At 26.3% G+C, this 27750-nt stretch overlaps 1 protein-coding gene across 2 annotated transcripts; it reads left to right on the top strand.

Moving 5' to 3' along the window:
• LOC113550915 (elongation of very long chain fatty acids protein AAEL008004) lies at positions 1-27705 on the top strand. 2 transcript variants are annotated; one of them, XM_026952871.1, is made up of 9 exons: positions 1-676; positions 13682-13829; positions 17551-17741; positions 21402-21482; positions 21738-21794; positions 22402-22507; positions 23270-23406; positions 23509-23694; positions 27567-27705. In XM_026952871.1, exons 2-9 carry the CDS (start codon positions 13769-13771, stop codon positions 27681-27683), a joined length of 936 nt encoding a protein of 311 aa, XP_026808672.1. In that variant the 5' UTR covers positions 1-676; positions 13682-13768; the 3' UTR covers positions 27684-27705. The 2 variants fall into 2 exon arrangements, with proteins under 2 accessions (XP_026808672.1, XP_026808670.1); XM_026952869.1 differs by lacking the exon at positions 1-676 and adding an exon at positions 11929-12173.
• Positions 27706-27750: the final 45 nt, after the last annotated feature.

Below are 27750 nucleotides of genomic sequence, written 5' to 3'. Positions count from 1 at the left end.
TACACGCGTTTGTGTGTGTTGTCTCGTGTGTGTGCGTTTTCGCGTGCATTAAATTTCGTCACAGTGTCGTGTGTGCATGTCTGACCGTCATAGACCGATCGGGCAGTGCGTGGGAGAAAGATCGAGACGGGATCCGCGGCGACTAGAGATCGAACAGGAAACGAAAAGTGGGAAAGCCCATAAAAGTCGTCTCCGGAGCTGCTGATCTCGTCGCGTCCGGTTTGTGACCGGCAAAAATCTAACGCGCGCGAGTGTGCATACATTAATTTTTTTTTATCTTATAAAACACTAGTGTAATTATTTTTTTTTATACCTAGATTTTTAATATAAATTTTAAGGAAAAAATGAGTTGTTAAACTATACGCCTGCGGTCCGTGCGCATTGATTTTTATTACCTATCGATTGTCGCAAACGCCTTTACCGTATCGTAACAACCGGATACACGTGTGCACAAAGTCGTTTTTCCTTGTCGGTGTACTTATTGTTTTTATTTCCGGTATATAATTTCAATTTTCACCCGTCCAGCAGCTACACTACCAGCCGACAGATCACTTGGCCTTTTTTTCTAACTAGCCAAGATATGACCGCCACTGAACGCTGTCCTGTAACCGGATCGTACGTGTTGTAGACGCCACTGCAAAACGTCATCTGTTCACCCTAAAGTTATCTGCTTTAGGTAAGAAAATAATATTGCACGTAAATACACAATAGGTACCTAATCTTTTCACCCTACCTTGGTGTTTGAATATAATCCTCCCTTCTTTACCACGGCTTTACTGGATAGCAGTATCACCCACACCACACAAAACTTAATTCATGGTTAAGATCTATAGTATGATAAAAAATGTCGTGTCTAACTACTTGTAATATTCTCATTCACTATACACCCTTCGCCCAACACTGAAACTCATTGATGAATCGCTAGTCCATTAGAGGACAACATGCAAAATATACTCATAGCTTTGTTAGGTAATTATAATAAATTAGTGGATAAAACTGATATTTAAATATAGGTACCAATACATTTATTTTTATAGATGTAATTTCATTAAAAACAGGATTAAAAATGTACTGTTATTGTAATTATTAGGATATCCTATTGCAGTTTTTACTTAGCTGGTAATACCTAAACAAGCTAATAACCGTGGCAATAACTTAACAGTCTGTATAACTATGTGTCTATTTATATAACAAATGTACATATTATAAAGCTTATATAAAAAAATATTTCAAATTGATGACAATTCAATAGAGTTTTTTAATGATGATTCTAATTTCTAACATTTTTCTGATCACACATTTTCTTCACATCAAATGTGCAAGCAATCAACAAATGATAGTTTACTAGTTAATAAGTAATTACATTTTAGGTGAAATTCATAAATAAATATTTTTTCTGAGGTTTGTAGGTATATTGATTTTGAGGAGTTATAATAAAAAAAACATTTTGTTAAGCTGTATAAATTCTCCACATTTTTTAAAGGGTACACTGTAATCAAGATTGTTGGTTTAGGTTATCATCTGTTTTGGTATATTGTATATAGGTAGGCATTTAATATCCTAGTTTAAAACTGTAAATGTATATTTTGTTTCTATTAAAATTTAAATTGATTATGTAGTAACTTCATGCTCGATAAACATATTAATTGTTAATTAATTTTAATCTGAAGAGGCATCTCAACCTAGTTTTATCAATTACTGATATCCTTTATAATAGTATTTGATTTATTTAGATAAATAGTTAGGTATTTTAAAAAGTAAGTTGTGAATATAGTATGTATGATAAAATCTTATTAGTTGTATCTATATGGCTATATTAATATACTTATCATCTAATGTATAGAAATTTTATATATTTATATTTGATAATACCTAATTATTATCTATTAAAATAAGTACTTTATTATTAAAACTTACAGTTTTACATTAAAAAATGAATATTACCCTAATACCTAATACAAATTAAAGTAGGAAGCATTTGTGAAGGTACTATTTATTTAAATTTAAATTAATAAAAATGTTGGAAAACATTTTACTTATTTTATAGGATTGAACCAATATATTTTGTATTTTAAACAGAAATTAAAACTACAGATATTTTTAAACAATAAGGATTAGGGAGTGATTTGTATATGCTAATTTTTGTTGTTATGATAAAATAATATATGTACATATATTATATTGGAATCAATTATTTACATACCTTACTAGGTGTCATTCATAACAAACTTGACCCAATCTAAAACATGTACTCCCTACATTATAATTACATGCCAAATTAGAAAGATAATTAATGTCTAATTGATCCTCTTTTAGTTTTCAATTTCATCAAATATTGTAGGTACGACAATGTTTGCCTATTGACCTTTATATTAAGTTTGGCGCTAGTTATTTAATTTATTAATTTAACTTTATTGAATTTTATTAGATTAAGTCAATTAATTAATGTGTAGGTAGTTATTATTTATTCAGTGACATACCAATGGATACATAAAGAGTCTACACCCTTTTTCATCAACATTTTGTAAAATTCAAGAATGAAATACTTTTTTTTTAGTTTAAAATCAATAGGTAACTGTTAAAATTTGATTGGTCCATTTTCTGTTTTAAAATTATTTCTATTATTCTTTTAAGACTTAAAGATTTCTTTTTTTCTATCTTATATCCTTATATGTATTTATTTTTTGAGTACAATATTAAAATTAGATTGAATACAATGAGCGATTAAATAATAACTGATTTTTATTATTTTTTTGTCAATAGGTATTATTATCTTCACCTTGAAAAAGTTGGATATGATGTGTCTAAAGTTTAAATTTGTATTTGTATCTTGTTTCATTCATTTCAGCAAATGCTAATGGCATGGTAGTGTATTTTTTTACTACACATTTGAATGCAGTTATAAATCTGAACATTTTATTTAATGATTCTGATCAAAAATAATTTTTCTATAAATTTCATTGAATTATTTCAAATTTGAAGTTTCTTATAAAAATAATTAAGGAATATAAAAATTAAAAAAAATTCATTATAGTAATGAAGAAGTAACGGTCAGTAATGTAATGCTTTCTGAATAAGTACCTATATAATATTATCATTAAAGCATTAAACTTGAATTAAAATGTCAGTGCTTAATAATTTAAAACTACAAATTCTACTGAAATACATTTCTAAAAATAGTATTGTTAGGATATAATTAAAAATAATCTACTGTTTACAAATTTTTAATTCCTAAAAAGTCTCAACAATGCTATATTAAAGCATTTATTCATAAATATAATAATTAAATAAATATTTCATACAAATGTGCTGTAGTTTAGGACTACCTACTTATTTGACTTACAATTTAAAAATAAAATTAATATTGTTAAAAATAGAATGCCTTAAGTTTTATTTTTTCTAAATTTTTCGAGAAAAAGTTATTACAAAAACCATTCAAAGTTTTTAAGACAATTACAAAATACCCATGTTTTAGATGACCTTTTTTATATTAAACAAGAAAATGTTTGAGACTTTTTTATTTGAACGAAAAATAACCAATAAAGATAAATGTAAAGTATTCGATGTTTAAATTTATATTATTAACACAATAGCACGTTAAACACATATATGTGTTTAATTTACACGTGATCATAATTGGTGGTTATTATTATTATGCAATTATTAATTAATTTAATGTGAATAATGAGTATAAAATAAAGTATAAACTATATTAAAGGTATTCCTTATCTAGTGTATAATATCTACTACCTATAGTATTTTCTATTGTTGGCTATTGACAAAATAATATTCATATAAAAACAATTATGTTATTGTTTATTGGTAATGATTATAGCTGCGAAATTATCAACAGGCATACACAATTGTCCTAAAGTATTAAATACCTATAACTAGAATTATCAACATTACATTTTCTGAATTCAGTAGGAAGATTCTACATAGATAATAAATGCACATTTTTAGGCTCTAGGATTATCAAGTTTTAAAAAATATTACAATGTATATAATATAATATTTATATATTAAGTTCCTTACGTTTGCGTTTAGAATTACATATTATTCGAAATTTCTTAAAAGTTAAAATTGCAGGTCGTAACACTATTAACTATTAAGCCGGTTAGCTGGTTTGTCATTGGTTGTCGGGACAAATACTTTTCTTTGACAATTACTGACTTTTAGTCTATGGGATTTGATATAAAACAAATCAGTGTACCTATTACTAGAATTAATTATATTATATTAACACGATTATTATTATTAGTTACTATAGTATAGTTTTAAAATTTGTATTGTTAAAATTCTTCAGGTTTTTCCCCGTTAGTTAATTGTAATATTTGTTAAAATGAAAAGTACGTTAAAAATTTGATAATTTGTAGCCAGGAGATACAATTTAGTATCGTTTAAAAACTGATTAGAAGTAAATTATAGGTAGTAGGTACCTACCATAGTTATGTATGCTTACATAATATTAATTATTTATTAATGTTTTATTTACCTATACCAAGCTGCACTATGTACCATTTAAACATAATCTAGGACCGATATTAAACTAGGTCAATTGAATGTAAAATAATTCAATTGTTCTACGAAAAAAAATATGCAGGTTTATTGTATACAATTGATGTATAATTTTAAAATTAAAGTTTTTCTTATTGTCATTGTTTTTAATGTTTGAATATTTTTGAAATTCGCAATTAATATTTATTTGTGTTTTGGATATTAAACTACCATCCAATATAAAATTAAAATAAATTTGAATGGAGTTTTAACCATAAATTATTGTTAAGATACTTCCTCACAAAGTACTTATTATATAAGAATATCTATAGTTCCAAGAATTTTTAATTTATTAAACAATTTTAAAGATGTATTTAGAATAGTTATTGATATGTCGTAAATTAAAAATATTTTTAAATAGAAGTCTATATTTGTAATGCGTATCAAATATTCACTTTTATTAAGTATTTACGTATTTAATCTTTTTTTTCGTAAAATAGTAATTAAATTACTACAATAATATATAAACTTTTAAAATATATTTGCAATTGTAAAGCAATACAAACAAGAGCTATTTACATTATTATTTAATACAGGGTTTAATACCTACCCAATTGTTTTTGCTTAATCATTAAAACATGCAGTTATAACAATGTGATATTAAAAATTAGACTGGATTTCAGCCAGATGTTAGGTAGATATAATATTGAACGGACTGCTGTTAATTCAGTTTGTATTAGGTTTATATAACTTGTCTATCAAGGTTTAAATAACATTCGTTTTGGACCTTAACCTGTTATGGGTTTTTCGTACTTATATTGTGGGGCTTATGTACACAAGTTTATCCAAAACTTGTTATTTCTGTCCTTGAATAAATAATTTTAATTGTCAAGGTTATTATTATAGTAACAATTTTTCTGTTAAATGTGAGATATAATTAATATATTTAATTTTTCATTTTTGAATAAAGTAATTGCTATTATGTTAGATAATAACTGCTTTACGTAATACAATTTATTTGTGCACTATAGGTATTACACTTTAATGAAATATTTACTTATTCTATAACGTGTGTAGCTTTCAAATTGCATTTTTATATTAATTTGTGTATACTATAATATTTCATATTTTTATTAAAATATTAAAAAATAAATAAACATTTTAATAAGTCAAGACCTGTTTTGGTCACTTACATGTTTATAATATAAGAAGAGAATTTTCATAATATATTATTAATTCAGAATATCATGCCATACTAAATGTTTCTTATATTTATAATTTACTAACTACCCCTAAAATATTAAATTATCTAACTAATAAAATGAATGAAAACAAGTAGATAACCAATTTTGTTTAAATTTTACTTGAACGTCAAGAAATTTCACGAATATTTTAGTTGAGCATCTAGTATTAATAAGACTAAATACAAGAAGTTTAGTTAAAGCACGGATTATTTACGTCATAAACCATTTATAGATACTTTTTATTAGTTTCTACTTTACCTACGACTATATAAAAAAAAAAGCATTTTAGCTTTAACTTTGAATATCGGTGAAATCGAAAAGAACTTCCAATGACATTTTACTAGAATATTTAATATTTTTTTTCGTTTAAGTGGAATACAAATAACATTGATTATACGTCTATAAATGTATACCTATAATCAACGAATTGTTGACGTATGACGGCTGATACTATATTGTTTGCACATCGATTATTTTCTGTTTAGGGCTTCACGTTTTATTTACTACGACTATACATTATTGTGTTTTAAACTTATTTTTGGAGAAGAAGTAAAGTTTACAAAAACTTGATACTGAATTTCTAAAACTTTTTTCGCTTTTATAATATTAGTATGAAATAATAGTGTAATTATGGTCAAGTATATTATTATATATATATATACTTTAAACCGAGCTTTAAAACAATGGCTTATATCTTGTTCTAAAAATTGGTTCTAACAGCTAATACATAGTTTATTTAAATTGTATACATTTTCTCATAAAATTGTGAGATTTTTTTGTGATATTTCCATTATAATTATATAAATATATTATTATTTTAGGTATAGGTAGGTAGTATGTAATAGTTTATTTTGATGCAATTTTGAAATATATTATCTTAAATAGTTTTGCTTTATAGGAAGTACGATAAAAAAAAAAATAATAAGACGTAAAATGATCTTCAATATTGGGTGACTTTTAGTAGCAAATTTTTATTTCTTTAGTCCAAGTTGATAATATTGTCAATGAAAACAAATAAATAAAGGACAATAATATTTTCGTTAGGCACACTACGCTTATGTATTTTTTTTTTATCCAAAAAGAAATAACGGTGGAAACTTGAAATTTGTATTAAATATTTGAGCTCTTTTTGTCTAAAGTTTAAATTTTGATAAATTCATTAACATCATGAATATTTTTTGCAAATTAGTTTGTATTTTTTAATTTTAATACCTTAGACTTGAACATTTTGTACAAGATTTTTATATAAGTTTTTTTTACTGTAAATTAAAAAAAGCTTTTTATTAGCAAAATGTCACATTATTTTATTGTGTTTATTAGATACTTGTTTGAAGATAAATTCAATCTAATTTATTTTCTATTATTGTTTTTAAACAATCCAAACACAGGTAATACTTACACAATACAGTTGATTGCTAAGTGAGCTCTTTGCCGGTTGCATTAATATCTGAAAATTCAAGTGAATTCTCAACATTTTATAGGTACTCTATGTATTATATTTATTAACTAATTTACATTGAATAATTATTGAAAAACTATTCCTACTAAATAACAATAATTACCATTATATTATATTATATAGTAAATCGATCTCGTTTTACTGATGCAAATATATATTATACTATTTATAATAGTACACTACTAAATCTTAAAGGTTAACAAAGTAATTTGTACGCAATATTAGTATATACTGTACGGATTTTTTTATTAGTACTTTTTATTTCTTTAATTGTTTGGCATTTTATGATTAATTTATCATAACTAGTTTTTTGTTTGGTATACTATTCGCTACGTCAATTTTATATTTTGAAACTAGTTTCATGCTATTATTTAAAATATTTATATTATAGTTATCTACAACTTTTGTTTATTTTATTTAATATTTGTGATTTTATGTTTGTAATTTAAAATATTACATTATAGTCGCTGCAAACGCTGCAATGCCTAATAATTCGATCATGACACGTGGTTAATACGGATACATAATACCTATAGTTTATATACTCTGTCTATAACGAGATATTGTGTTGGGACTCAACAAAAATCGGTTCTTCTACACATCCTCACACGACATTCTACCATAGAGTAATCGGACTCGATGGTAGTGTCGTGTGGGGATTCGCAGAATCGTCGTGTTCTATATGTAAGGTACCCGACTGTAGAAATAAAATTCAATTTTTACTATTTTTAGTATAATTTTAAATTTTAATATTACCTAACTGTTGTTCCTTTTAGAGATCATTAAAATTTCTTGACTAAAATAACTAATGATCTTTTACTGTATATATTACATTTTAATAAGTTAAAGTTGAATCGGATAATTAAATGAAATGACTGTTATTTATTTATTTCGGTTTTTGAAAAAAAAGTTTTTAGTATGCGACATTTCCCTATATCAATTCAACTATATCTTATAACATTTTAATTTTTTTTTGTATTTTAAATAAATTCGTATGTAAACAACAATATTTAAAGAAATTAACTGGGTTAGGTTAGTGCCCTGCCCAGTGGCGTAGCCAAAGGTGTCGACCCCCCCCCCCCCCTTCGGCCGTATATTAGTGATAATAATCATTATCATTCAATTATTTTATTATTTAACCACGGTTGTAGATTTATCTTAATTTTCTTTTATATTTGTTGTAAACGAGTTTATTGATGTCTTTATTTGTTTGTACACCTAGTTACATTTAATAAAGTCCTTTGCCTTATCTTTAGAAAGCTAACTTTTAGATCTAATTTTTTATTTCCTGGAATGCTACAGTGCTTATAGTTTTGCATAAATATTATATTATTTGTTATTTTTGTTAGTTTCATTTGTTATTATATTATTTATAAACATTACATTTTTAATAATAAATATTCACCTTAATGATATAAAAGACTATAGTACCTAATGTATATTAAATACTAGACGATAAAAATTTTGTAGTACACTATTTATTAAAAATTACAAAAAATATCATAATCTGTTATATGAATGTACCTAGATACAGTACTATAGTAATTTATATGTACTACAATATTGATTATCACTACTTATTGAAACATAACAAAAAAAAAAATCATAAAAGTAAAAAGTGAAATTGCGTTTAATGTAGTAATATATAATATACGAGCGATGAGCTAACTATTATACACTTTAATATGGTTTTTTAAGTAAATTATATTTTTAATTAATCTTATGAATAAAAATATACTGATAATATTCTCTGCTAATTTTAGCAAACATTTACATTTTTCAACATTATATTTTGACAAGTGGGCGCGGCAACTATATTATATGATTGCAGAACACTGTTAATAGATATATATGGATTTTCTTATCAACGGTACTAGTTGTAATTACTATTTGAACAATTCAGTCATATGAAACATTCATAATTCAACTAACACACCTGATTTTTAAATTGTGTATACTAATTAAAGGCATAATATATTGACATTCAGTTATTTTAAACTTCCCTCTGTAAAGATCTCAAATTTAAATGTTTTATTAATTGGTGTATAACATTATTATTTTTCATTTATTTTAGACATTTTATTATAATGTACCTAACATACGCTAAGACATTATGCTCTTATGTTAATATATTAAATTGTAAATGTGGCTTAAAATATCCTGTAAAATACCTTGACCAAATTCGACCAAATTTTGTATACAAATAAAAAAAAGCTGTTTTTATGTTTTGTATATGATGGCATATATTTGATTAAAGTAATATATTATTATATTATACAATAAACATCATCTTACACGTTTGATCTGTTAGGTAATTTTATCAGAGGGTACATTTAGAAAATAAAATTAGTGTTTTATGCCAAGTATATTATAATTTTTAAAACAACTATTTTGATATTAATTAATTTAATACATTACCATATGGGAATAACATAGCGATATTGTTACAAGTCATAAACGAGATAGTTCTCTGTTGATGGTTGCATTGAATGTGTTGGTCTAATTAGTGTAAGATTTACATATTACATTTATAATATTTATAGATTGCAACGCTTATTTATAAATTTAGCTGAACTTGGTATAACGTTTGATAACACGGATCATATTATAGATCATAGCATGTAAATTGTATAGTTTTTAAATATTAATTTGGTTTTTAAATGATTTAACTTTTATAAAAATATTTTTCTCCTTTTTAATTTTTGTTTAAAAGTTAAAACCTATAATGAAATCATGAAGTAATAGGTAGTACCTACGAATATATATTGTTTGTAAAGCTTTAGTTTTATTGGGGTAGGTAGACTAGGTTAGGTACTTATTTTATTTACTCAGCTTGTTCTTGTTTGATATTTTTTATTCATTTTATTTTCGTTGTCAAGAATTATGAACTATTTAATAAAGTGATTATTGAGTTGGTGTTTTGAATATTTCGATACATTTTGGCTAGTTTAAAGTTATATACTCAAATCATATGGGTTTGATGAATTAGATAATAATTTGGCTCGACCTATGTATGCAATGTATATAAATAAATTTAATAAGTCTGGTGGCACAAGTTTCATATTTTGAACGGTATATTGATTAATGATAACCGATTAACTAAATTATAATTATCGCAAGATGAACAGTAATAATAATAGTCATATTGGGAGTTATTCGAGATCGAGTGGCCGCTGCTGATTTAGATATTACTAACTTATTGTTATTGAGTTATTATTTTGAATTAACATAGTAATTTAAATCAAGGCTTTGAATAGCATAATGCTGTTGGTTCGGTTAAACTATGTTTTTCACTAATTAATTATTATATATAGAAAATTATGTGTTCAAGAAGTCCCCCTCCCAACAAAAAATAAAAATCAAGATATTAATTTAAAACTTAAAAATCAATTTACTAATTACAAGCACATTTTTTTAATAAAATAGACTAAGTCGACATGTTGCGTAAAGTCGGCCCTTAAAATTTAAGGTTTACTTCATGAACACGAATTTTATAAAATTCATAATGTACTTAATTAATAATTTACGATTACTATGAACCATTAGGCACTATTATTATTATAAAAATGTATTTATCAAAAGAAATGGTTTAAAAATATGTTAAAAAACTGAAATAGTTAAATAACTAGATAATATTTAACGAATATATTGTAATACTGGTATGCTATAATTTAACGTTAAATCAAGTATGTTTTGACAAATGATACACAATTTAGTCTTGTTTATCATAGACTTGAATACCTGACTAATATTTTGATAAAATTTCAAAGAGTATTATTTTTATTTGTGGTATTTGGTTATTGTATTCTACGAATTAATCAACTAATGATCGCTAATAACTTTACTTAATACCTAATGAAGAATTGAGATTTAAATCACATCGTGTATTTAAATATTGTAATGTATTATGTAATTAACTGTATCACTGTATCATAGCAATAAAATGACAATAGACCGAAATATATTGGCAATTAAAAAAAATGTATCATCATTATGGTTATTTAAATAATTAATAATTGTCGTGTAGACGATAATATGAATGAAACGTATGTATTTAATAACGCAGATAATCTCTACACCTTTCTACTGAAAAAGATTTGAATGAAACATTGTATCCCATTATATAATAATTTATACGAGTATATACACAGTTGGTGGTGTTTATTTTAAAATTCGTATTGCTATAATTATTATCGTGTTATATGTATTTATATTTTTTTGTTGTTTTAATTCTGCATCAGCAGCAGCGTTTATATTTACTACGGTCGTTCGTCAATAGGTGGGGTATTGCGGTTTCTCTCTTGATCTCCTCCCCGATCGTCTTCTATAATATACGAGCAAGTCTTTTAAAATATTGTGAGGACACCTCTTTTAAGGGGTAGAAAAAAAACGACGATGATGATAATAGTAATAATAATAATATGACTTTATACATAATAAAACATCCGTTGCCGGTGCTGGGAAGGATTTTTTTTACGGTGTTCGTTCCCTCTACTCGTTAGTCGTTCTCATTATCTTTCTCTCTCACTCTTTCCCGGGCCGACGCACACCACTTGCCATCTAAAAAAGGCCAGTAGTAGTTGTAGTTATCTCGTCCGGTCACCGCCGCCGTCACACTCTCCCACTCCCACACATACACGCGCGCGCCGCCTCTGACGACGACGACACGGTGTTGGAATTGCCGCCGCCGCCGCGATAGTGGTCTTATAATAATCGTACACGGTATCGGTCCAGTCAACCGCGTGGCTTTCGTGCGTATCGTTCGACGTTACCGCCGTCGTCGCTCTGTCGTCGTCGTCGTCGCGTACAGTGACATGAAACACATCAAAAAATCAAAATCAATATAAGCATTATATTATAATACAATATTTTTAATACGGTTATTATACTCGACTGCCGCCACCGGACTATTGTGTTTCGGAATAATATCGGTTACCTCGACGTTTTAAAAAAAACTTATTTTGTGAAATAAGGTAAAGTTAATTTTTTAATTTATTTTTTGCTTATGTTTATAGTATATTGTAAGATCGGTTTCACGATTGTCTCTGCAGATTATAGCAGGTTTCGTAACATCGGATTGTTACCGTGTGTTCGGTTTCGACGGGCTCGATTCTCGTTTTACGCATATTGTTATTTTAGATACAATTAGATTTTTTTCTATTTTTTTAGGATTAATACTTTAAATACTTTACCTGTACGTTTATTTCGTCTCTCTTCCCCACTCGGTGATATCTGTGTACACACCTCTGGCTGATGAACCGGCAACGTTTGCGAGTTGAATTATGTATAATATGCTCTCTCATCAGTTATTGTGGTGGTGGTGATGGTGTACGTGGGTCGAATTGCAATTATTATATTACATTCGATTTGAAAGATGGCCATATATTATGAAAAAAACATGCGCGCGCGAAATGCAATGCCCGCGGTTGACGACGGGTGTTTTGACGCGTCGCCGTGACGTCATCGTCAGGGACGGCGGCGATTAGCACGTGCCACCGCACCAGCAGTTGTAATAACGCTCTTTTTAAAACTATAAATTATTATACGTAATACTATATTATTAGTTTATTACTAAGTACGTATGTTTTAGCGCGATGAAAACTTATAAGTTGGTTAATTCTTTTTTTATTTCAATCTTAAATGTCGTTTGAACTACTATAACATAAATCATTATTTACAATTCGCGAAATAATATTATCGCTGTAACGGGTAAGACTTTGGTTTGTATTTGCGTTGAAAACTCGAAACCCTTGTGTAAAACGCGGATTCTAGACGAAAATCAATCAAGTTCTTATATTATTAATTCATAACTTCGTCACAGCGAAATACACGAACACACGCATAGACAACACAATACAATATTATATTATAATAATGTTTAATATGGCTTCTTTACATAACCCGAAGAACTTTTAAATTTCCTTACGATTGCCGCCGCATCGGCCAGCGCGTTCTATGCTTACAGCTGTTGACCATGATGATAACGTTTACACTTTATAATTTTAGAATTAATCGTTATAATATAATATATAATATTATTCTACTAGATACAATTCACGAAGATTGAAATGTAAATATGGGTTTGATTACAATATAGGGAGGTCAACTATGCCTATTATTATAATACCTACAAGAGTAATAAACTTACTTATAACTTAAATTATTATTATTATCCGTGCGTTTATTTATAATGTATGAAAAAAAATGGTTTTAGTGTTTATTACAAAGTCGCACCTGTCCTTCCTGTTTATAATATAATATTGTACCCTACATGTATGCAGTTTTCCTGGTTCAAACATCTTGTTATCATATCGTGTTGAATACTTGTTTTTTTTTTTTGTTTATTACGTGAGTTTGTTCGGTTTGCGAACGAATCAACTTATAAACTGTTGTTGCTTTGTTTATTGTTTTTTCTTCTTCTCCCGCCGTATACGTTTCTTGTTATGTGCATAAATTAATATGACTTTTCGTTTTATTTCAGTACCTACTTACTGGGACAACTACTACAGTCATCGGACAGATCTATAAGAGAAAATAACAATAATAATAATAATAATAAAAAAAAAAAATGGCACAACTAGTCTTAAACTTTATCGACAGTTACCACGACATAATGGACAACAAAAGTGGTGAGTACATTTATAAAATTATATATTATTTTCATTTAACGGTATCAACTTTCGATTTTAGTATTACGTCAAAAAAAACCTTAATTCTAAAAGAATTATGTTATACCGGCAGAACAGGTGGATAATATGTGTAGATACCTATAGGAAGTGCGATTACTACCATGTAATAGGTGGGGAAAAAATTTGCTAGGAGAAAGGTGTAGATGTAGGTCATTAAGTAATATTTTTCTAACGAGTATGTTTTATTTATTTTAATAAACGCTCCTCTTCCGCACACAGGTATAATAGCTATATGTATACTGTATAGGTATGTTTTAAAAATTTAAATGACAATATAAATCGATCGTAGTCATTATTATGGTTTCCGATTATGTGAAAATCGTTAAAATGCATATAATATATAATGTGTACTAAAGAAATTAAATACATTTCTTTAAGTTATTTTTAGTCATAGGTGTAATATACTGTGTTATATATTAAAAAACTATTTCGTCTCTAAATTATTTAAATACTGAAATAACCCCGTAGAATCGATTATTATAAGTACATATTGCATCATAACTCATAAGTATTATGTTAAATTGTTAATATGGCACGTGTTTATCTTGCAACCCCAGAATAAAAGTCTTGTTATAGCAAATCATTGTATACTCTTATAATGTTGGTTTTGTACACTTATATCGTAGAAAGTGCACGGTATATCTACCAGTTATATACCTTTCGTGACAGCTCCAACTGTTATCGGCATTCTGGTTTCTATTGTACACGCCATAAAATTCCTTCCCGAATCTCGAAAACATCCTTGTATTCTAAATTTCCAAACTAATCTTTTATCGGTTTTTTGCTTCTGTTTTTTTTTTTTGTACCTTTCTGAATACTCGAATGCACCTGATATATTGTGGTATGATTTTAAATCGTATCATCCAAATAAAATGCATTCTTTGTTTCCTTCTTTTTGTCACACACATACATATATAAAATTTACTTGTTTATTGAAAAAATATTTTCTTATATTTTTTTTCTGTATGATTTAAAATAAATTCCTTTAATAGTTAGCATTAAGCAGGGTTAAGTTATTTGACTTTGACATGCGTTACGTTCTAAATTAAATTGCAATTAATTTTTAAAAGTTTATGATACCTAATACCTGTGTTTATTTTAATACCTTGTTTTAAAATTTTGTTTATTCGGTTAGGTTTAATTTTTTAAAGATTTATTTTTCTATAATTATTCAATTATTAGTATTTGTAACATTTTATTTAATTTAAAAAATTTACCTAGTTGGTTAATAGCTAAACAAAAAAAAAGTTATCAGTTTAATCAACGTGATGTAAAACGGTAACTATAAAAAATATAATTTTTAGCAAAATATTAATTATACAACCTTGAAAATAACTGTGCAATGTATAAAAATTACCCCTATGTCTGCCAGAGTCTTAAACTTTTAACTAATTAATAATGTGTACAAATTATTTTCAAAACAATCATTATACAGATTAATTAATTCACATTTAGCTTAAAAGCCGGAAGATATATGTAGGCCGGAATACATTTGTGTTCTTCTCCTATGAGCTAAACATACATTTATTTAGACGGCTTTTAATAATACAACGATTGTATAATACAATAAATTATAATTATTATAATAATATACAACATTCTTAAAATATTGAATTTTGTTTTGTAAAAGTAATAATTTTAAATCCATGTATAAATATAACTCGCGATAAAGTATTTTGTACTTGGTTATCGTAAATTTACCATACTCGTATAATTTTTGGGAACTGTTGGTAAATCCATTTCTGGTAGTTTTCGTTTTGTTTAGGATTTTATACTCGGAGTAAACAACATTTTTTTATGTTTGGCCATCTGTTATTCTTTATTAAATACATGGTAAAAAAGGAAGAAACTGAGCCACCCTGTATAAAAACCAGGCCAACTTATTTTATTGAAAAATCATTTTCATTATTGGCAAAATATAATTTAAAGATAAACCTAAATCATTTTATGATGATTAAAAGTGGTAAGACTATTTTCCAACAAAATAAATAAATACGATTATTCATAGAAAAAAACCTTCATATTAATATTTTTAACTGTTATATCAGTATAACTGAAATATAAACTTTAAATTTTACGCTTAGAAAAAAATATGTCTATCTAAATTAACACAAATAATAACACAAGTTAAATATTTTAATAATTTGTTTCTACATTAACTTTAGTATAACAACTAGTGTCACACTTGAAAATTTTGGTATCATTTTAAAATTTACTCTTGTCACCAGTTAAAATTGGGTAGGTATTCGATAATGATAGTATATATATTGTTATGCACCGCATTCAGACCTGAGCCAGTGAGTCTATATTTTGTCGAAAGTCAGTTATCGATGTCGACGTGACGTATATTATTATTATACCTAGGTAATATAATATAATGTATTTATATTATTAAATATTCTTATGTATAATCTATATAATTTTAAATCTTATTATTAGGTGTTTCCTGTAAATACATTATAATATTTCACCTTTTGCTGCAAGGCTTTCTGTCCTAAATTTAAGATCATGAACTATTAGAACAAATAACTTTAATATATACACTGTGGTATTTATCACTACATTAAAGGAAATGTTAATTTATGTGTTTGATTGTTTTGCACGCAAAATGAAGATTCAATATTACCGCCTGAATTATTTCGATTTTAGTAGATAATTTTTTATTTTAAACTTTCATCATATCACTTTTATTCAGTTTACATTATATTGTATAAATGTAAACAGGATCATCAGCTATTGGCTCTAACCCCTAAATAGAAACATTGTGTAACTAAAAGTTGAATAAAATGCATCCGAGGGCACTGACCTGTTAGAATGTTAGTTTTAGCTATACTATACCTTACCACAATACATTATGTCATATCACAACAAGTACCGACAATTAATATTTTATTTAAGTTAATACAGTATAAATATACTCCATCAAAATAAGTATTTAAAACTTAGTTATTGAGTGTGTGTAATTTTTAAGACTTTAAAATCACGTTTTGCAGTGAAATCGTTGCCTATGAGTTGTATTATGTGAGGGTATGACAACTATATCAATATTTAACTACAACATTTTATTGTATTTTAAAATAATTTGACAGGCTTATGTCAATAATTTATTTTTAGAGCATTGTAGATCTTTAATTAACATCATTTTAATATTCGCCATATAGATATGTACCAACATGCCTTAACTTTGTTCTCAGGTTTCTTTATATACGTTAGGTATATGAACATTATAGTGGAACTATGAATGTATTATAAATACAATAATTATAATATTATATTTTAAGTTACGTTTGTCTAATATAATAGTATTTAATAATTATTATAAGTTCTTAGGTACTAACTATTGACTAGTAATTTTTATTTTATGATTTTTTTTTAGTTAATAGTTAAATAAGCTATCAATAATTTTCTTTAAGGATCGGTAAATAGTAATACCAATAAAAATATATTATGAGCAATGTGTATACACATTTATTATTATAATAATCGAATCAAGTATAAAAAAGTTAGGTTCATCGTATATATATATACTATATAGCATATACTATACCTTGTTTGCCTTCTATTTTATAATATATTTTACTGCTTACGAACATATTATTATTAAAAATATCGTGTATTTACATATTTTATGAATTTTAATTTAAAATTGTTTTTATTTCAGATCCTAGAGTAAACGGCTGGCCAATGTTGTCTAGTCCATTTCCGACGCTGTTTATTTGTCTGTTCTATGGTTATTTCGCCAAAACGCTTGGGCCAAGACTGATGGAAAACCGAAAACCTTTTCAACTTAGAAAAGTACTTATAGTTTATAATGCAATACAAACGATGTTCAGTGCTTGGATATTCTATGAAGTAAGTACCTATTACCGGCCACGTGCACTTTTTTCTAATTGTTAAATATTGTAGATGGATTATGTGATAGGAATTTAGTGGTACGTAAATTATAATTCAAACGTGTGTTTGTGTCATTTACGTTTCCGCGTTCAGTTTCCTCATTTTGAATCTTACCTTCATGATACAATTGAAAACAAAAAACAATATTATTTTTAACCGTACTTTTGAATAATAATTTCGTGTGCTATTTGTATTTCGTAAACATTTAGGGTAGGTACATAAATACAAATATTTATTGAGTATATTTTGTGTATTATACTTATTACACTTTCTATATGTTTTTAAATAATAATAATTTGTAAATAATTTACAATTATTATGGTCTAACGTCTATAGAACATATAATGCAACTAAAACGTTATATGTTACTAGTTAAAACTCATAATGCTTCTGTAAAGTAAGGTGATGACGTATTTCAGCTTAGTCATTATAATAATTATTATATTATTAAATTGTTTCAAGCATACTGTCGTAACCTTTATTTTTTCTTTAAATTTGGACAAACGAACTCTCTAAAATTGCCGGTTCAGCTGAGGCTATATAATATTCAGGTATAAGTTAGTTTTGGTCAATATGTGTTCCTATTATAAAGAATCTTTAAAAGTGACAATAGTACCTAAGTATAAATAATTTCTTAGGTACCTACTGTAAATATATATGCATACAAGGAATAATTGATTTACCTAAATATTATACAGTATGTAAATTTCACGTAATGATTTTTTTTATAGGCATCACGCTTATACAAAGTTCTTTGTGTTAATTGATATTGTTTTGTTAATGATAATTAATTAGAACTATTACCATGCATAAATTAATATATAAAATACTAATTCGTATGTGAATTAAAAAAAGTATAGTGCTAAAGAGATAATTGTATTCAATGAGCATCATATTTAATGTCTTGGATGCCATTAGGTTAGCTTATTAAATTAGGTCATGTGAGAAGGTTTGGTGTATTTATGGGTGCTGAATTATTAGGTGATGAGTGATGACCATTAAACATTGCAGTGTGTCCGTGTTTACAGAATATTTATGTTATTTTCTTAATTTTTGTACAAGTATATATTTTGTATATGGTATTACTGACTGTTAGAGTTAATAGATATACTGTACGTTTATAATTTCTAACTATTGACTTTTATTGTATCTGCTAAAAAAAAAAGTTGAATATAATTAATAATTAACTGGGTATATCTAATCCGTTTAATGTGCTACTTTATAAATCATTTTAGCTATAATATCCATTTTTTTACTTTGAAATAATTATAATATTTATTGGCTATCACTAGATCTTTTACAAATAAATAAAACCATATTTTTTTCATTATCATGATTTTTTTTCGATTAATACTTTTTTTTTGAAATATTTACATCTTATATAGATAAGAATATTAGATACTAATATTTAAAAATTAATTAATAATTTGATAATTTTTCGTTTCATGTGTTGAAAGTTAATGGAAAAAAAATAGAATCTATAGCATTTAATGAAAAATTATTACCAACCAGTGGTTAGCATTTTTATTTTGTATTACCATTTGAATACATTTCTATATGCAGTAAAAATGAATTTAAATCATTGTTAATTAGTTATACTATTTTATTTTGACAATATAATAGTTTTTATTTTATTTTTTCAATAGTTTATTCTTTGGCTGTGTTTTTTTTATTATATAAACGGTAATAACCATACAATTTGTATTATTTGAAATTATTCGTAATAGATTTTTTTCAATTTTAAAATATGTACTAATTTTAATAAATTATAAAAATTACAGATAATGTTTAGTATAATTATATTAACCTTAACTATATTACTTTATTTATCAATTAATTTTGTTGACATCGGAAATGTTTATTATTAAGTATATCTTATTTCTCAAATCAAACGACTGTTTGTATTTACTATTGTTATATTAACCCCAATGACATTCATCTGTAGTACCTTCATAAAAGTTGGATTTAATTAATGTTCTTAAAACATAGGAAAATTCCTTTTTATCTATTAGAGTATAAGAATCTTGTTTTATGCAAGGCTAAATACTTACTAGGGTATATGTATATCAGTTGTATTAATTGATCGTAATAATATATCATACTACGATTTAATTTTAATTCGTTTCGATTTATATTTTTAATTTATAATTTAATTTAAAAGTATAAATAAATAACAAATTAAAGTTTTAAACTAAAATTTAAACTCATTAGTTTTTATTACGCGTACCTATACTACCTACCTAAATATCTATATAGTATTTTAATTTTTTTGCAATACTTAGTTTATACATATTGGATAAATTTGAATAAATCTGTTAAATATACTATGTCCTTCTGCAGTTAATTGATTTGTTTAAGTACTTTAAAAAGAATAAAAAAATATTAATTTTGTCTTAAGTTTACAAAAATCTAAAATTTGAAAGAGATTTTATTTTAATTAACCTTACATTATTATTAGGCATCTATAATAATATTGTAGGAACTAAACAATTTAAATATATTATACATGATATATATTACAAATATAGACGCTTTATACGTTTTAAACTTGTGATTTGTAAACATGTAACAACCTAATTATAAAGTGTTATATTAATATTAAAATACTTTAAATCTATTTATTTTAGACGAGTGTTTAGAAACATAGTCGTATGCATTTTTATCGAATTCTTTTTTAAATCATTTTTAACACTTTTTTCGGAAATTATTCAATATATTATAGTGTATTCGCATACTTTATTTAATTAATCTAACTAACTTACTTTGAACGTTATCTATCACTAGTTATATGTAACGTGTATTTATTGAACGTTTATGTTAATTTATTTATGGAATTGTTTTAATAACTATGTCATATTTAAGATTACGTGGTGTACTACTTTTATTAGGAATGTTGTGTGTATGTAAACGTTGGGGTCAAAACGTGTATTATTTCGCTGTATTTTTAAGCACTGTTTGGCAAATGTAAATATACCGCGATTAGGCTGAAATTCAATTGGCCGATTCGCTTCAATTGGCATTTGTAATCAATCTGTAAACGTGTGTATTTGACCCAAATACATTTGTTGTCCATTATAATAGTGGTTTTTATTTATTTATTTTTTTGAAAATGAATTAATTATACTTGATAATAATATAATAATTTAAATTGTATATTTTCACGTATATATATATGCTTTGAAAAGATCTAATGAGTTTTTTTATTAAAAAAAAAAACAATGCACTTTACGAGTCATATTGTATAACGTCAAATTATTAAATATTATAAGATCAAGTTAAATGATTCGAAAAGTACATAAATCGAAGTAATTTTTATCTCTCTAGAATTTGTTTTATTGAAACTCAACTGTAATATAAACTATAATATAAGAACCAATTCACAATTAGTCTTGGTACCCAATTTGGTTTTGATTAGATCACTAGATTTTAAATTTATATTATCAATGTAAATTTCAATAATTTTTTTTTTTTTTTGAGAACCATGTAACCTATATATATATATGTTTTCAAAAGCTAAGAAGGTTGACTTAAAATATATAATGTATGTTTATAGTTAGGCTTATCGATGACAATAAAAAAATACGCTCCTAATCCAAAAATTAATGTTTTTTTTCGCAGTATATGATGAGCGGCTGGGGAGGATCGTACAGTCTAAAATGTCAACCGGTCGACTATTCCTATAGTCCTATGGCCTTACGAGTGAGTAATATTTATAATAGTTATATACTATTTATATATAAGGTGTAACAAGACTATTTGACAAACTTGACAAACTTCCATTACGAATGTTACTATATTTGATAAATAGTCCCGTTACATCCTGTATATTGTTAACAAATCGTAGTAGTACTTATACTGGCTATACTGCTTTTTAAACTATATAGGTACTTTTGTAATTATAATTTGATAAAATAATAGAATAATGCTATAATGCTCATGTCTTTGTATTTACAGATGGCTCAAACGTGCTGGTGGTACTATATTTCTAAATTCACCGAATTTTTCGACACGGTAAATTTTTTTCTTGATTGGTGACTGTTAATAATTTATTTATTATTATTATTATTATTATTGTGTGTTGTATACGTGAGTGGATGGTGGATTATGGAAATGGTATTGTTTTCTCGAATATCGGATGGTGGTCAGCGTATTACAAAATATTTCATGATACACCCCGAAGTTGTTTAGGTATATATATATATATAGTTGGGTCGGGGTGCCCGAAAATAACCGGCCGAGTAGAAATAATTCACAGACGTCGTGTATAATACTATAATATATATTAATAGTGGCAGGCGTGTAGCGGGGAAGAAAAACAAAATCGATCGACAATGTCACACGAGCTTTCGTGTTATTTTCGTACAACTCAATGCTATTGCCTTCTCTACTATATACATGGTGAAAGGATTAGGGTTGTGGTTGGAGGGTACGTTTTTGGCCTATATACATATATTTTATTGTGTTGGGGTACCACAGCTATATTGTGTGTGCATATATTAGGTAATATTCGTGGAGGCCAGTGACTACACAATAATAATAATTATATATTATACCTATTTAACTTCATATAATATAATTAACAAAAGTCTTATCGTTTTCGCTTTGTTTTTTTTTTCAGTTATTTTTCATACTCAGGAAAAAGAACCAACAAGTGTCGACCTTGCATGTCATTCACCACGGATGCATGCCGATGAGCGTCTGGATGGGAATGAAATTTGCTCCCGGTTTGTTAATATAATATATATTATCTATTAATATTTATCCTTTATCGAAATATTTCTTTTATTTATTGGAACTATTTAGTATTTATAAAGTTTTACCAACCATAATTTAGCATCAAAAGTGGTAACCAAACATTTAGTTAGAATTCAAATTGAATTAAAAGTATTCATGTGCTCTTACTATATTATGTTCTAGTTAATTTTTAATTATCTATCTATTGTAATTGTAATTTGTAGTATACATATACTGAAATTGACAGGAAATATACTTGTAAAAGATGTGCAATAAAATACAATATATAGCAAAAAAGATTGTATCAATCACATAGACCCAGGAGCTGACTCGGCCTTTCTGATTTTTAATGATATACTATAAACAGTAGTATACGGTAGAGTATATATATATAAATTTCATACCTACACCTATTCGCCTGTACCTAATGGACTAGTACTGATATCATACTCTGTTATTTAAACCGTATGTGACGTCTGTAGATATTCATTAATTCTACCTATAATACGTATAATCATAGGTATATGTTCATTATACGTTAATTTATAAAAATATATTTTATAAGTAATCACCTCACCATATTATAATCTAATGGTGTTGATATAACTGTTGAAGTAATGTAGAAATAAATACCACTGGTGACGTTTATGCATCAGTCGGTAGACCCTAAACCTCTATATCTTGTCTACGCATATATAAGTATCAAATATCTGCTGTAAACAATTATTCTAATTCTTTTTTAAATAACACAGGTGGCCACAGCACTTTCTTTGCGTTGCTCAACACGTTCGTACACATCGTTATGTACTTCTATTATATGGTGTCGGCGATGGGACCTAAATATCAAAAATACATTTGGTGGAAGAAGTACCTCACTTCATTCCAAATGGTACTGCTTTTGAATTATTTATCTACTTCAAATTAAAATAAATTATATTTTGTTGTTGTGATCATTAATCGAAATTTGTTTTTTCTGTACCAATATTTATAGCTGCAATTTGTGTGCATTTTCGTCCACCAGTTCCAACTCTTGTTCCGCGAATGTAACTACCCAAAGAGTTTCATGGTTTGGATAGGCCTGCATGGCGTCATGTTTTTGTTCCTGTTCTCAGATTTCTACAAATCCAAATACACCAGTGATGGTAAACGGAGACCGGCGAACGACGGAGCTTGTATGGTATGTTATGTACAGTTACTAGAGTAAATAATAAAATAGTACTCGGTCATTTAAATTGGAAGAGAAAGGATGACGAGGAATATAAAAAAAAGAGATAGATACTAGAGCCCTTGTAATTTCAAATGTTTCTGTGGTCTATTAACCTTAAGGATGTCATTTTTATGACGTTGAAATATTTTTATCGATCTCTTAGTCACTTTTTATTTATCCCCAAGGACTGCCGGTCGCGCGCTCGTGCTTTATACGTTTCACTAAATGTCACGGAAAAAGTATATATAATTGACTCGTCTGAATTCTTATGTTATATATAATGTATAATATTATATTAGCTTTATTCTTTTATTGATTGTTATTGTATATCTTTATGCATTAGCATTTATTTTATCAATTTCCCAAGAAGAAGATGGGGGTAAGGTTAGGTTAGGTTAGGTGCTTTGCTTGTAAAAAATAGTCTATGTAAAAATAAAGTTTAATTTTGTTTATATATACGTATAAGTATGTAAATTAATTGAAAAATTAGTAGCTGTAATTCGAAAAATAATACAGATGATATTATAGTGCATTTTTTTTAATGTAATAGATAACTTATAGCCTAACTCTTACAATGGTCTAAAAAAACCTAATTTAGTTTTTTGAAAATTCTCAAGTAGGCATTTTGTAAAGTGATATATTTATTTTTAATACGGAGAAAAATAATTTTGAAATTGGTTGAACTTTGAATGAACAAAAGAAACTTTCATTTCAAAAAATACATCATAATATTATGGTAAAATTGTATAGTTTTTGTAACTAAAATGCTAGCTAATCCAAACCGCAATAAAGAATAGATACACTACCTATTGAAATTGTATTTAATATTTGTTTTTATAATATTGTTCTATATGTTCAGTATACACTGCTAATTATATCCAAGTTAATTTTAACTCCATTGTAATCTACATCAAATATAGTCATATCTGAAAAAACGTTTGAATATGTTGTATTTAAATTATAATTGGTATTAAAATTTTTAAAAGTACTTAAATAATATTACTAATAAATAATAATCATATTAATTATACTCTGGTGAGGTTATTGATATAGTAATATATGTTAATAATGATACCTATTATTTTCAATTCTATCCGTGCATAATGCTAGGTACATAAATAATAATATAGGCACATCAATTTAACATTAGGTAGTCTTAATTTTCATTTTGTTTCACCTAATTAGTTTAATAAAATGAAATTCACTATTTCTAATTACATAGAAATGGTATTTATTGACATTGTAAAAAACTACGTTACAATATCTGCATTATTTTTTGAGTTACAGCTACTGGTTTTCAAATTCATTTACAATATACTGTTAATAATTACATATATATATATATATATATATATATACTTAAGGAATTAATAGTTTTTAAATTATTTATCTCCGTTTCTTTTCACAAATAAAAAGTGTTGATTATTTTTTTTTCTAAAGTTTTCAAAAATTACTAGGATCATATAATAAAGCTAGTACAAAAATATAGACTTTATAGAAGGGTATTTTCCAACAATAACATTTTATACCAATCATTTTACTCGATAAATAATTTAATTAGAAAAAAAACTATAATAAGACAAATTGCATATCCTGAAATTCGTTATAATGGTTCCTCAGGATAATGTATTTATATTTTATAAGTTTGGTTTAAGATATAGTTTGAATTGTTTGAAGGTAACTATTTTTGTTATCTAAATCTTAAATCCTTATTTCAACTATATTCTATTGTATTTTTAATAACCAATAAACAGTATACTTGTGTATATTTTTTGTTGGTAATTAAATAGAATTAAAAAACTTTTTGCGTTATAAAAAAAATTGCTATATTACCTTTTTTCTTTAATAATTTTCCCTTCTTTGCTTTCAATTATATTCCTATCATTATGAAATATATGTATAAACTATACTACGAGAACAAAACAAAAATAATTAACCCTCCTAAATACCTTTTTATTACTGTAGAATTCCCTCTTCTGAAATTTCAAGTTTTCCCCCCTTCAATCAAGTTGATTTTTTTATTAAAAGCCACCGGTCTGGTTTTATAAATCACAGCTATTGCAGTCGTCGTTATCCAATTGTGGGCATCATTCCTTGGAATGTGTTAATAATATTCCAAAATCTTAAAGACTGCATTACACACCAATATAATGTTATTTTTATATGACGTATAAAAACAAGTACAAATTATTATAGCTAATTTAATATGTAATAAAAGTTCATATTGTTTTTGATTTATTCATTTTTTTATGACATAGGTACAATAAATACATATTCGTTATATTTTCATGATTATATAAATTTCGTTTTATCGAAAAAGATTTTTATACGAGCTATATATATGATCACTTTGTGTATTTTATTTAATTATGTACTTATTTAAAAAAATATTTTAACAATTATTGTATGACATAAGTAAAGTTTTTCGTTATGTTGTGTTGTCTTTTAATAGATTTTAAATATTAAAAGAAAAACAGCTAGATACATTGCTCTTTGATATAATCGATATAATGTGTATTGTACTGACTGTGCTGTGGTATCAGTGATTCGAAGCATGTATTTACATACATTTACCGTAAATTAAATATACTCTAAATATGTTATAGGTAGGTATGTGAATTATAACATATTTATATGTATACTCAATATATATATAGAACATATTCAAATGTGCGTTTAATCGAATATTTTAATTCCAAAAGCCAGTGCAGTATATAATACATAGACTTGTCGAGCGTTATAACTTATTCAGTATATTACGTAAACACGCGTTATGCCAACATTGACTTTTGTTTTTGAATATAAACTACATATATATGCTAGCTGGTCGTCTCCTCTGAATCCACACGCATACTATATATAACATTTTATATATACCACTGCACCTAAACTCTTAAAGGATTTCGGTGTATATATAGTCATTCGCATATACTTTAGACTTCTTAAAAGCCTGAACTTTAAGATTTATAGATTTTACGGTTGGAGCTCGAAAAACAACGCCGCACGCACTATCTATTATTTATTATATATATATATATATTTTATTATATTACGTTTTTGGAACGAGACAAATTTAAACCCGTTTACACAATAATATTCTAAAAAAAAATAGGCAAAATTAAAAAAAATAATTAGTATAAAATTAAATTGCTTTTAAATCTATATCCGATAATTTTTTGAAGGTATGAATCATAATTTTAATCAAGTCTTATAAACATATTTTTATTAACAATTATTTAATTTTAGGACACCATTTGGCGAATGAATAAACTTACACTTTCGTGGGTAACTTTTATCTGCAACTCTCCGTTCATCTATAAACTTTAAACCCTTGTTTTTTATGTTTACACAAAAAATAGGTATTCTCGTTTGATTTTCAAAAATGCATTACTCTTTCCTTTCTTATAAAGGGTGTTAAAAAAAATCTTTTAAATAAAATGTATTTTGCATAATTCTATAAGAGAACTACTGTATTATGAAATTCGGGTCAACAGTGAATATATATATATATACTTCTTTGAATAACTATTATATATATACTCTGTAGCCTGTAGTACTAAAAAATAAAACTGCGCTTCATAGTACGTGTTTAATGTAAATATATATTTACTCGTACATATTATTTATATACAGCAGTCAAATTTTATGGAAAAAAATAATGACTACTTATACAAACTTGTAGGTAGGCTTAATAATCGTCAAACTCGTTAACGCACAGCCTTGATGTGACGTTAATAATATAATCGTTTACGCATTTTTACCTATATACATATATAGGTACTAACCGTTGTGTATATACCTTTATGGCTGTATATACATGTATAATCATTGTTGTTTTACAGCCGGTGGAAGGAGCGAGTTATAGCAAGTGTTCATCTAACGAACACGACAACGTCGTGTACTATTCGAACGGCATCGTCAACGGTTTCAAAACGACTGAAGACGCCAAAACCAAATAGTGATGAGCCGATACGATTAAACGTTCCTAACCGAATGAAGAACAGCTGGCGGATATATGACACAATC

The sequence above is a fragment of the Rhopalosiphum maidis genome, chromosome 2 (genome assembly GCF_003676215.2).
Source record: "Rhopalosiphum maidis isolate BTI-1 chromosome 2, ASM367621v3, whole genome shotgun sequence".
Taxonomy (NCBI): domain Eukaryota; kingdom Metazoa; phylum Arthropoda; class Insecta; order Hemiptera; family Aphididae; genus Rhopalosiphum; species Rhopalosiphum maidis.
Note: the sequence above shows the minus strand (reverse complement) of the source record. Positions and strands in the feature narration are given on the sequence as shown.

What these genes read in the sequence shown, in the direction of transcription:
- LOC113550915 (XM_026952871.1), top strand. Translation starts at nt 13,769, where the DNA reads ATGGCACAACTAGTCTTAAACTTTATCGACAGTTACCACGACATAATG. An exon ending in CATAATGGACAACAAAAGTG is followed by an intron (nt 13,830 to 17,550) that starts GTGAGTACATTT and finishes TTTTTATTTCAG; the next exon opens with ATCCTAGAGTAAACGGCTGG. An exon ending in ATAGTCCTATGGCCTTACGA is followed by an intron (nt 21,483 to 21,737) that starts GTGAGTAATATT and finishes TTGTATTTACAG; the next exon opens with ATGGCTCAAACGTGCTGGTG.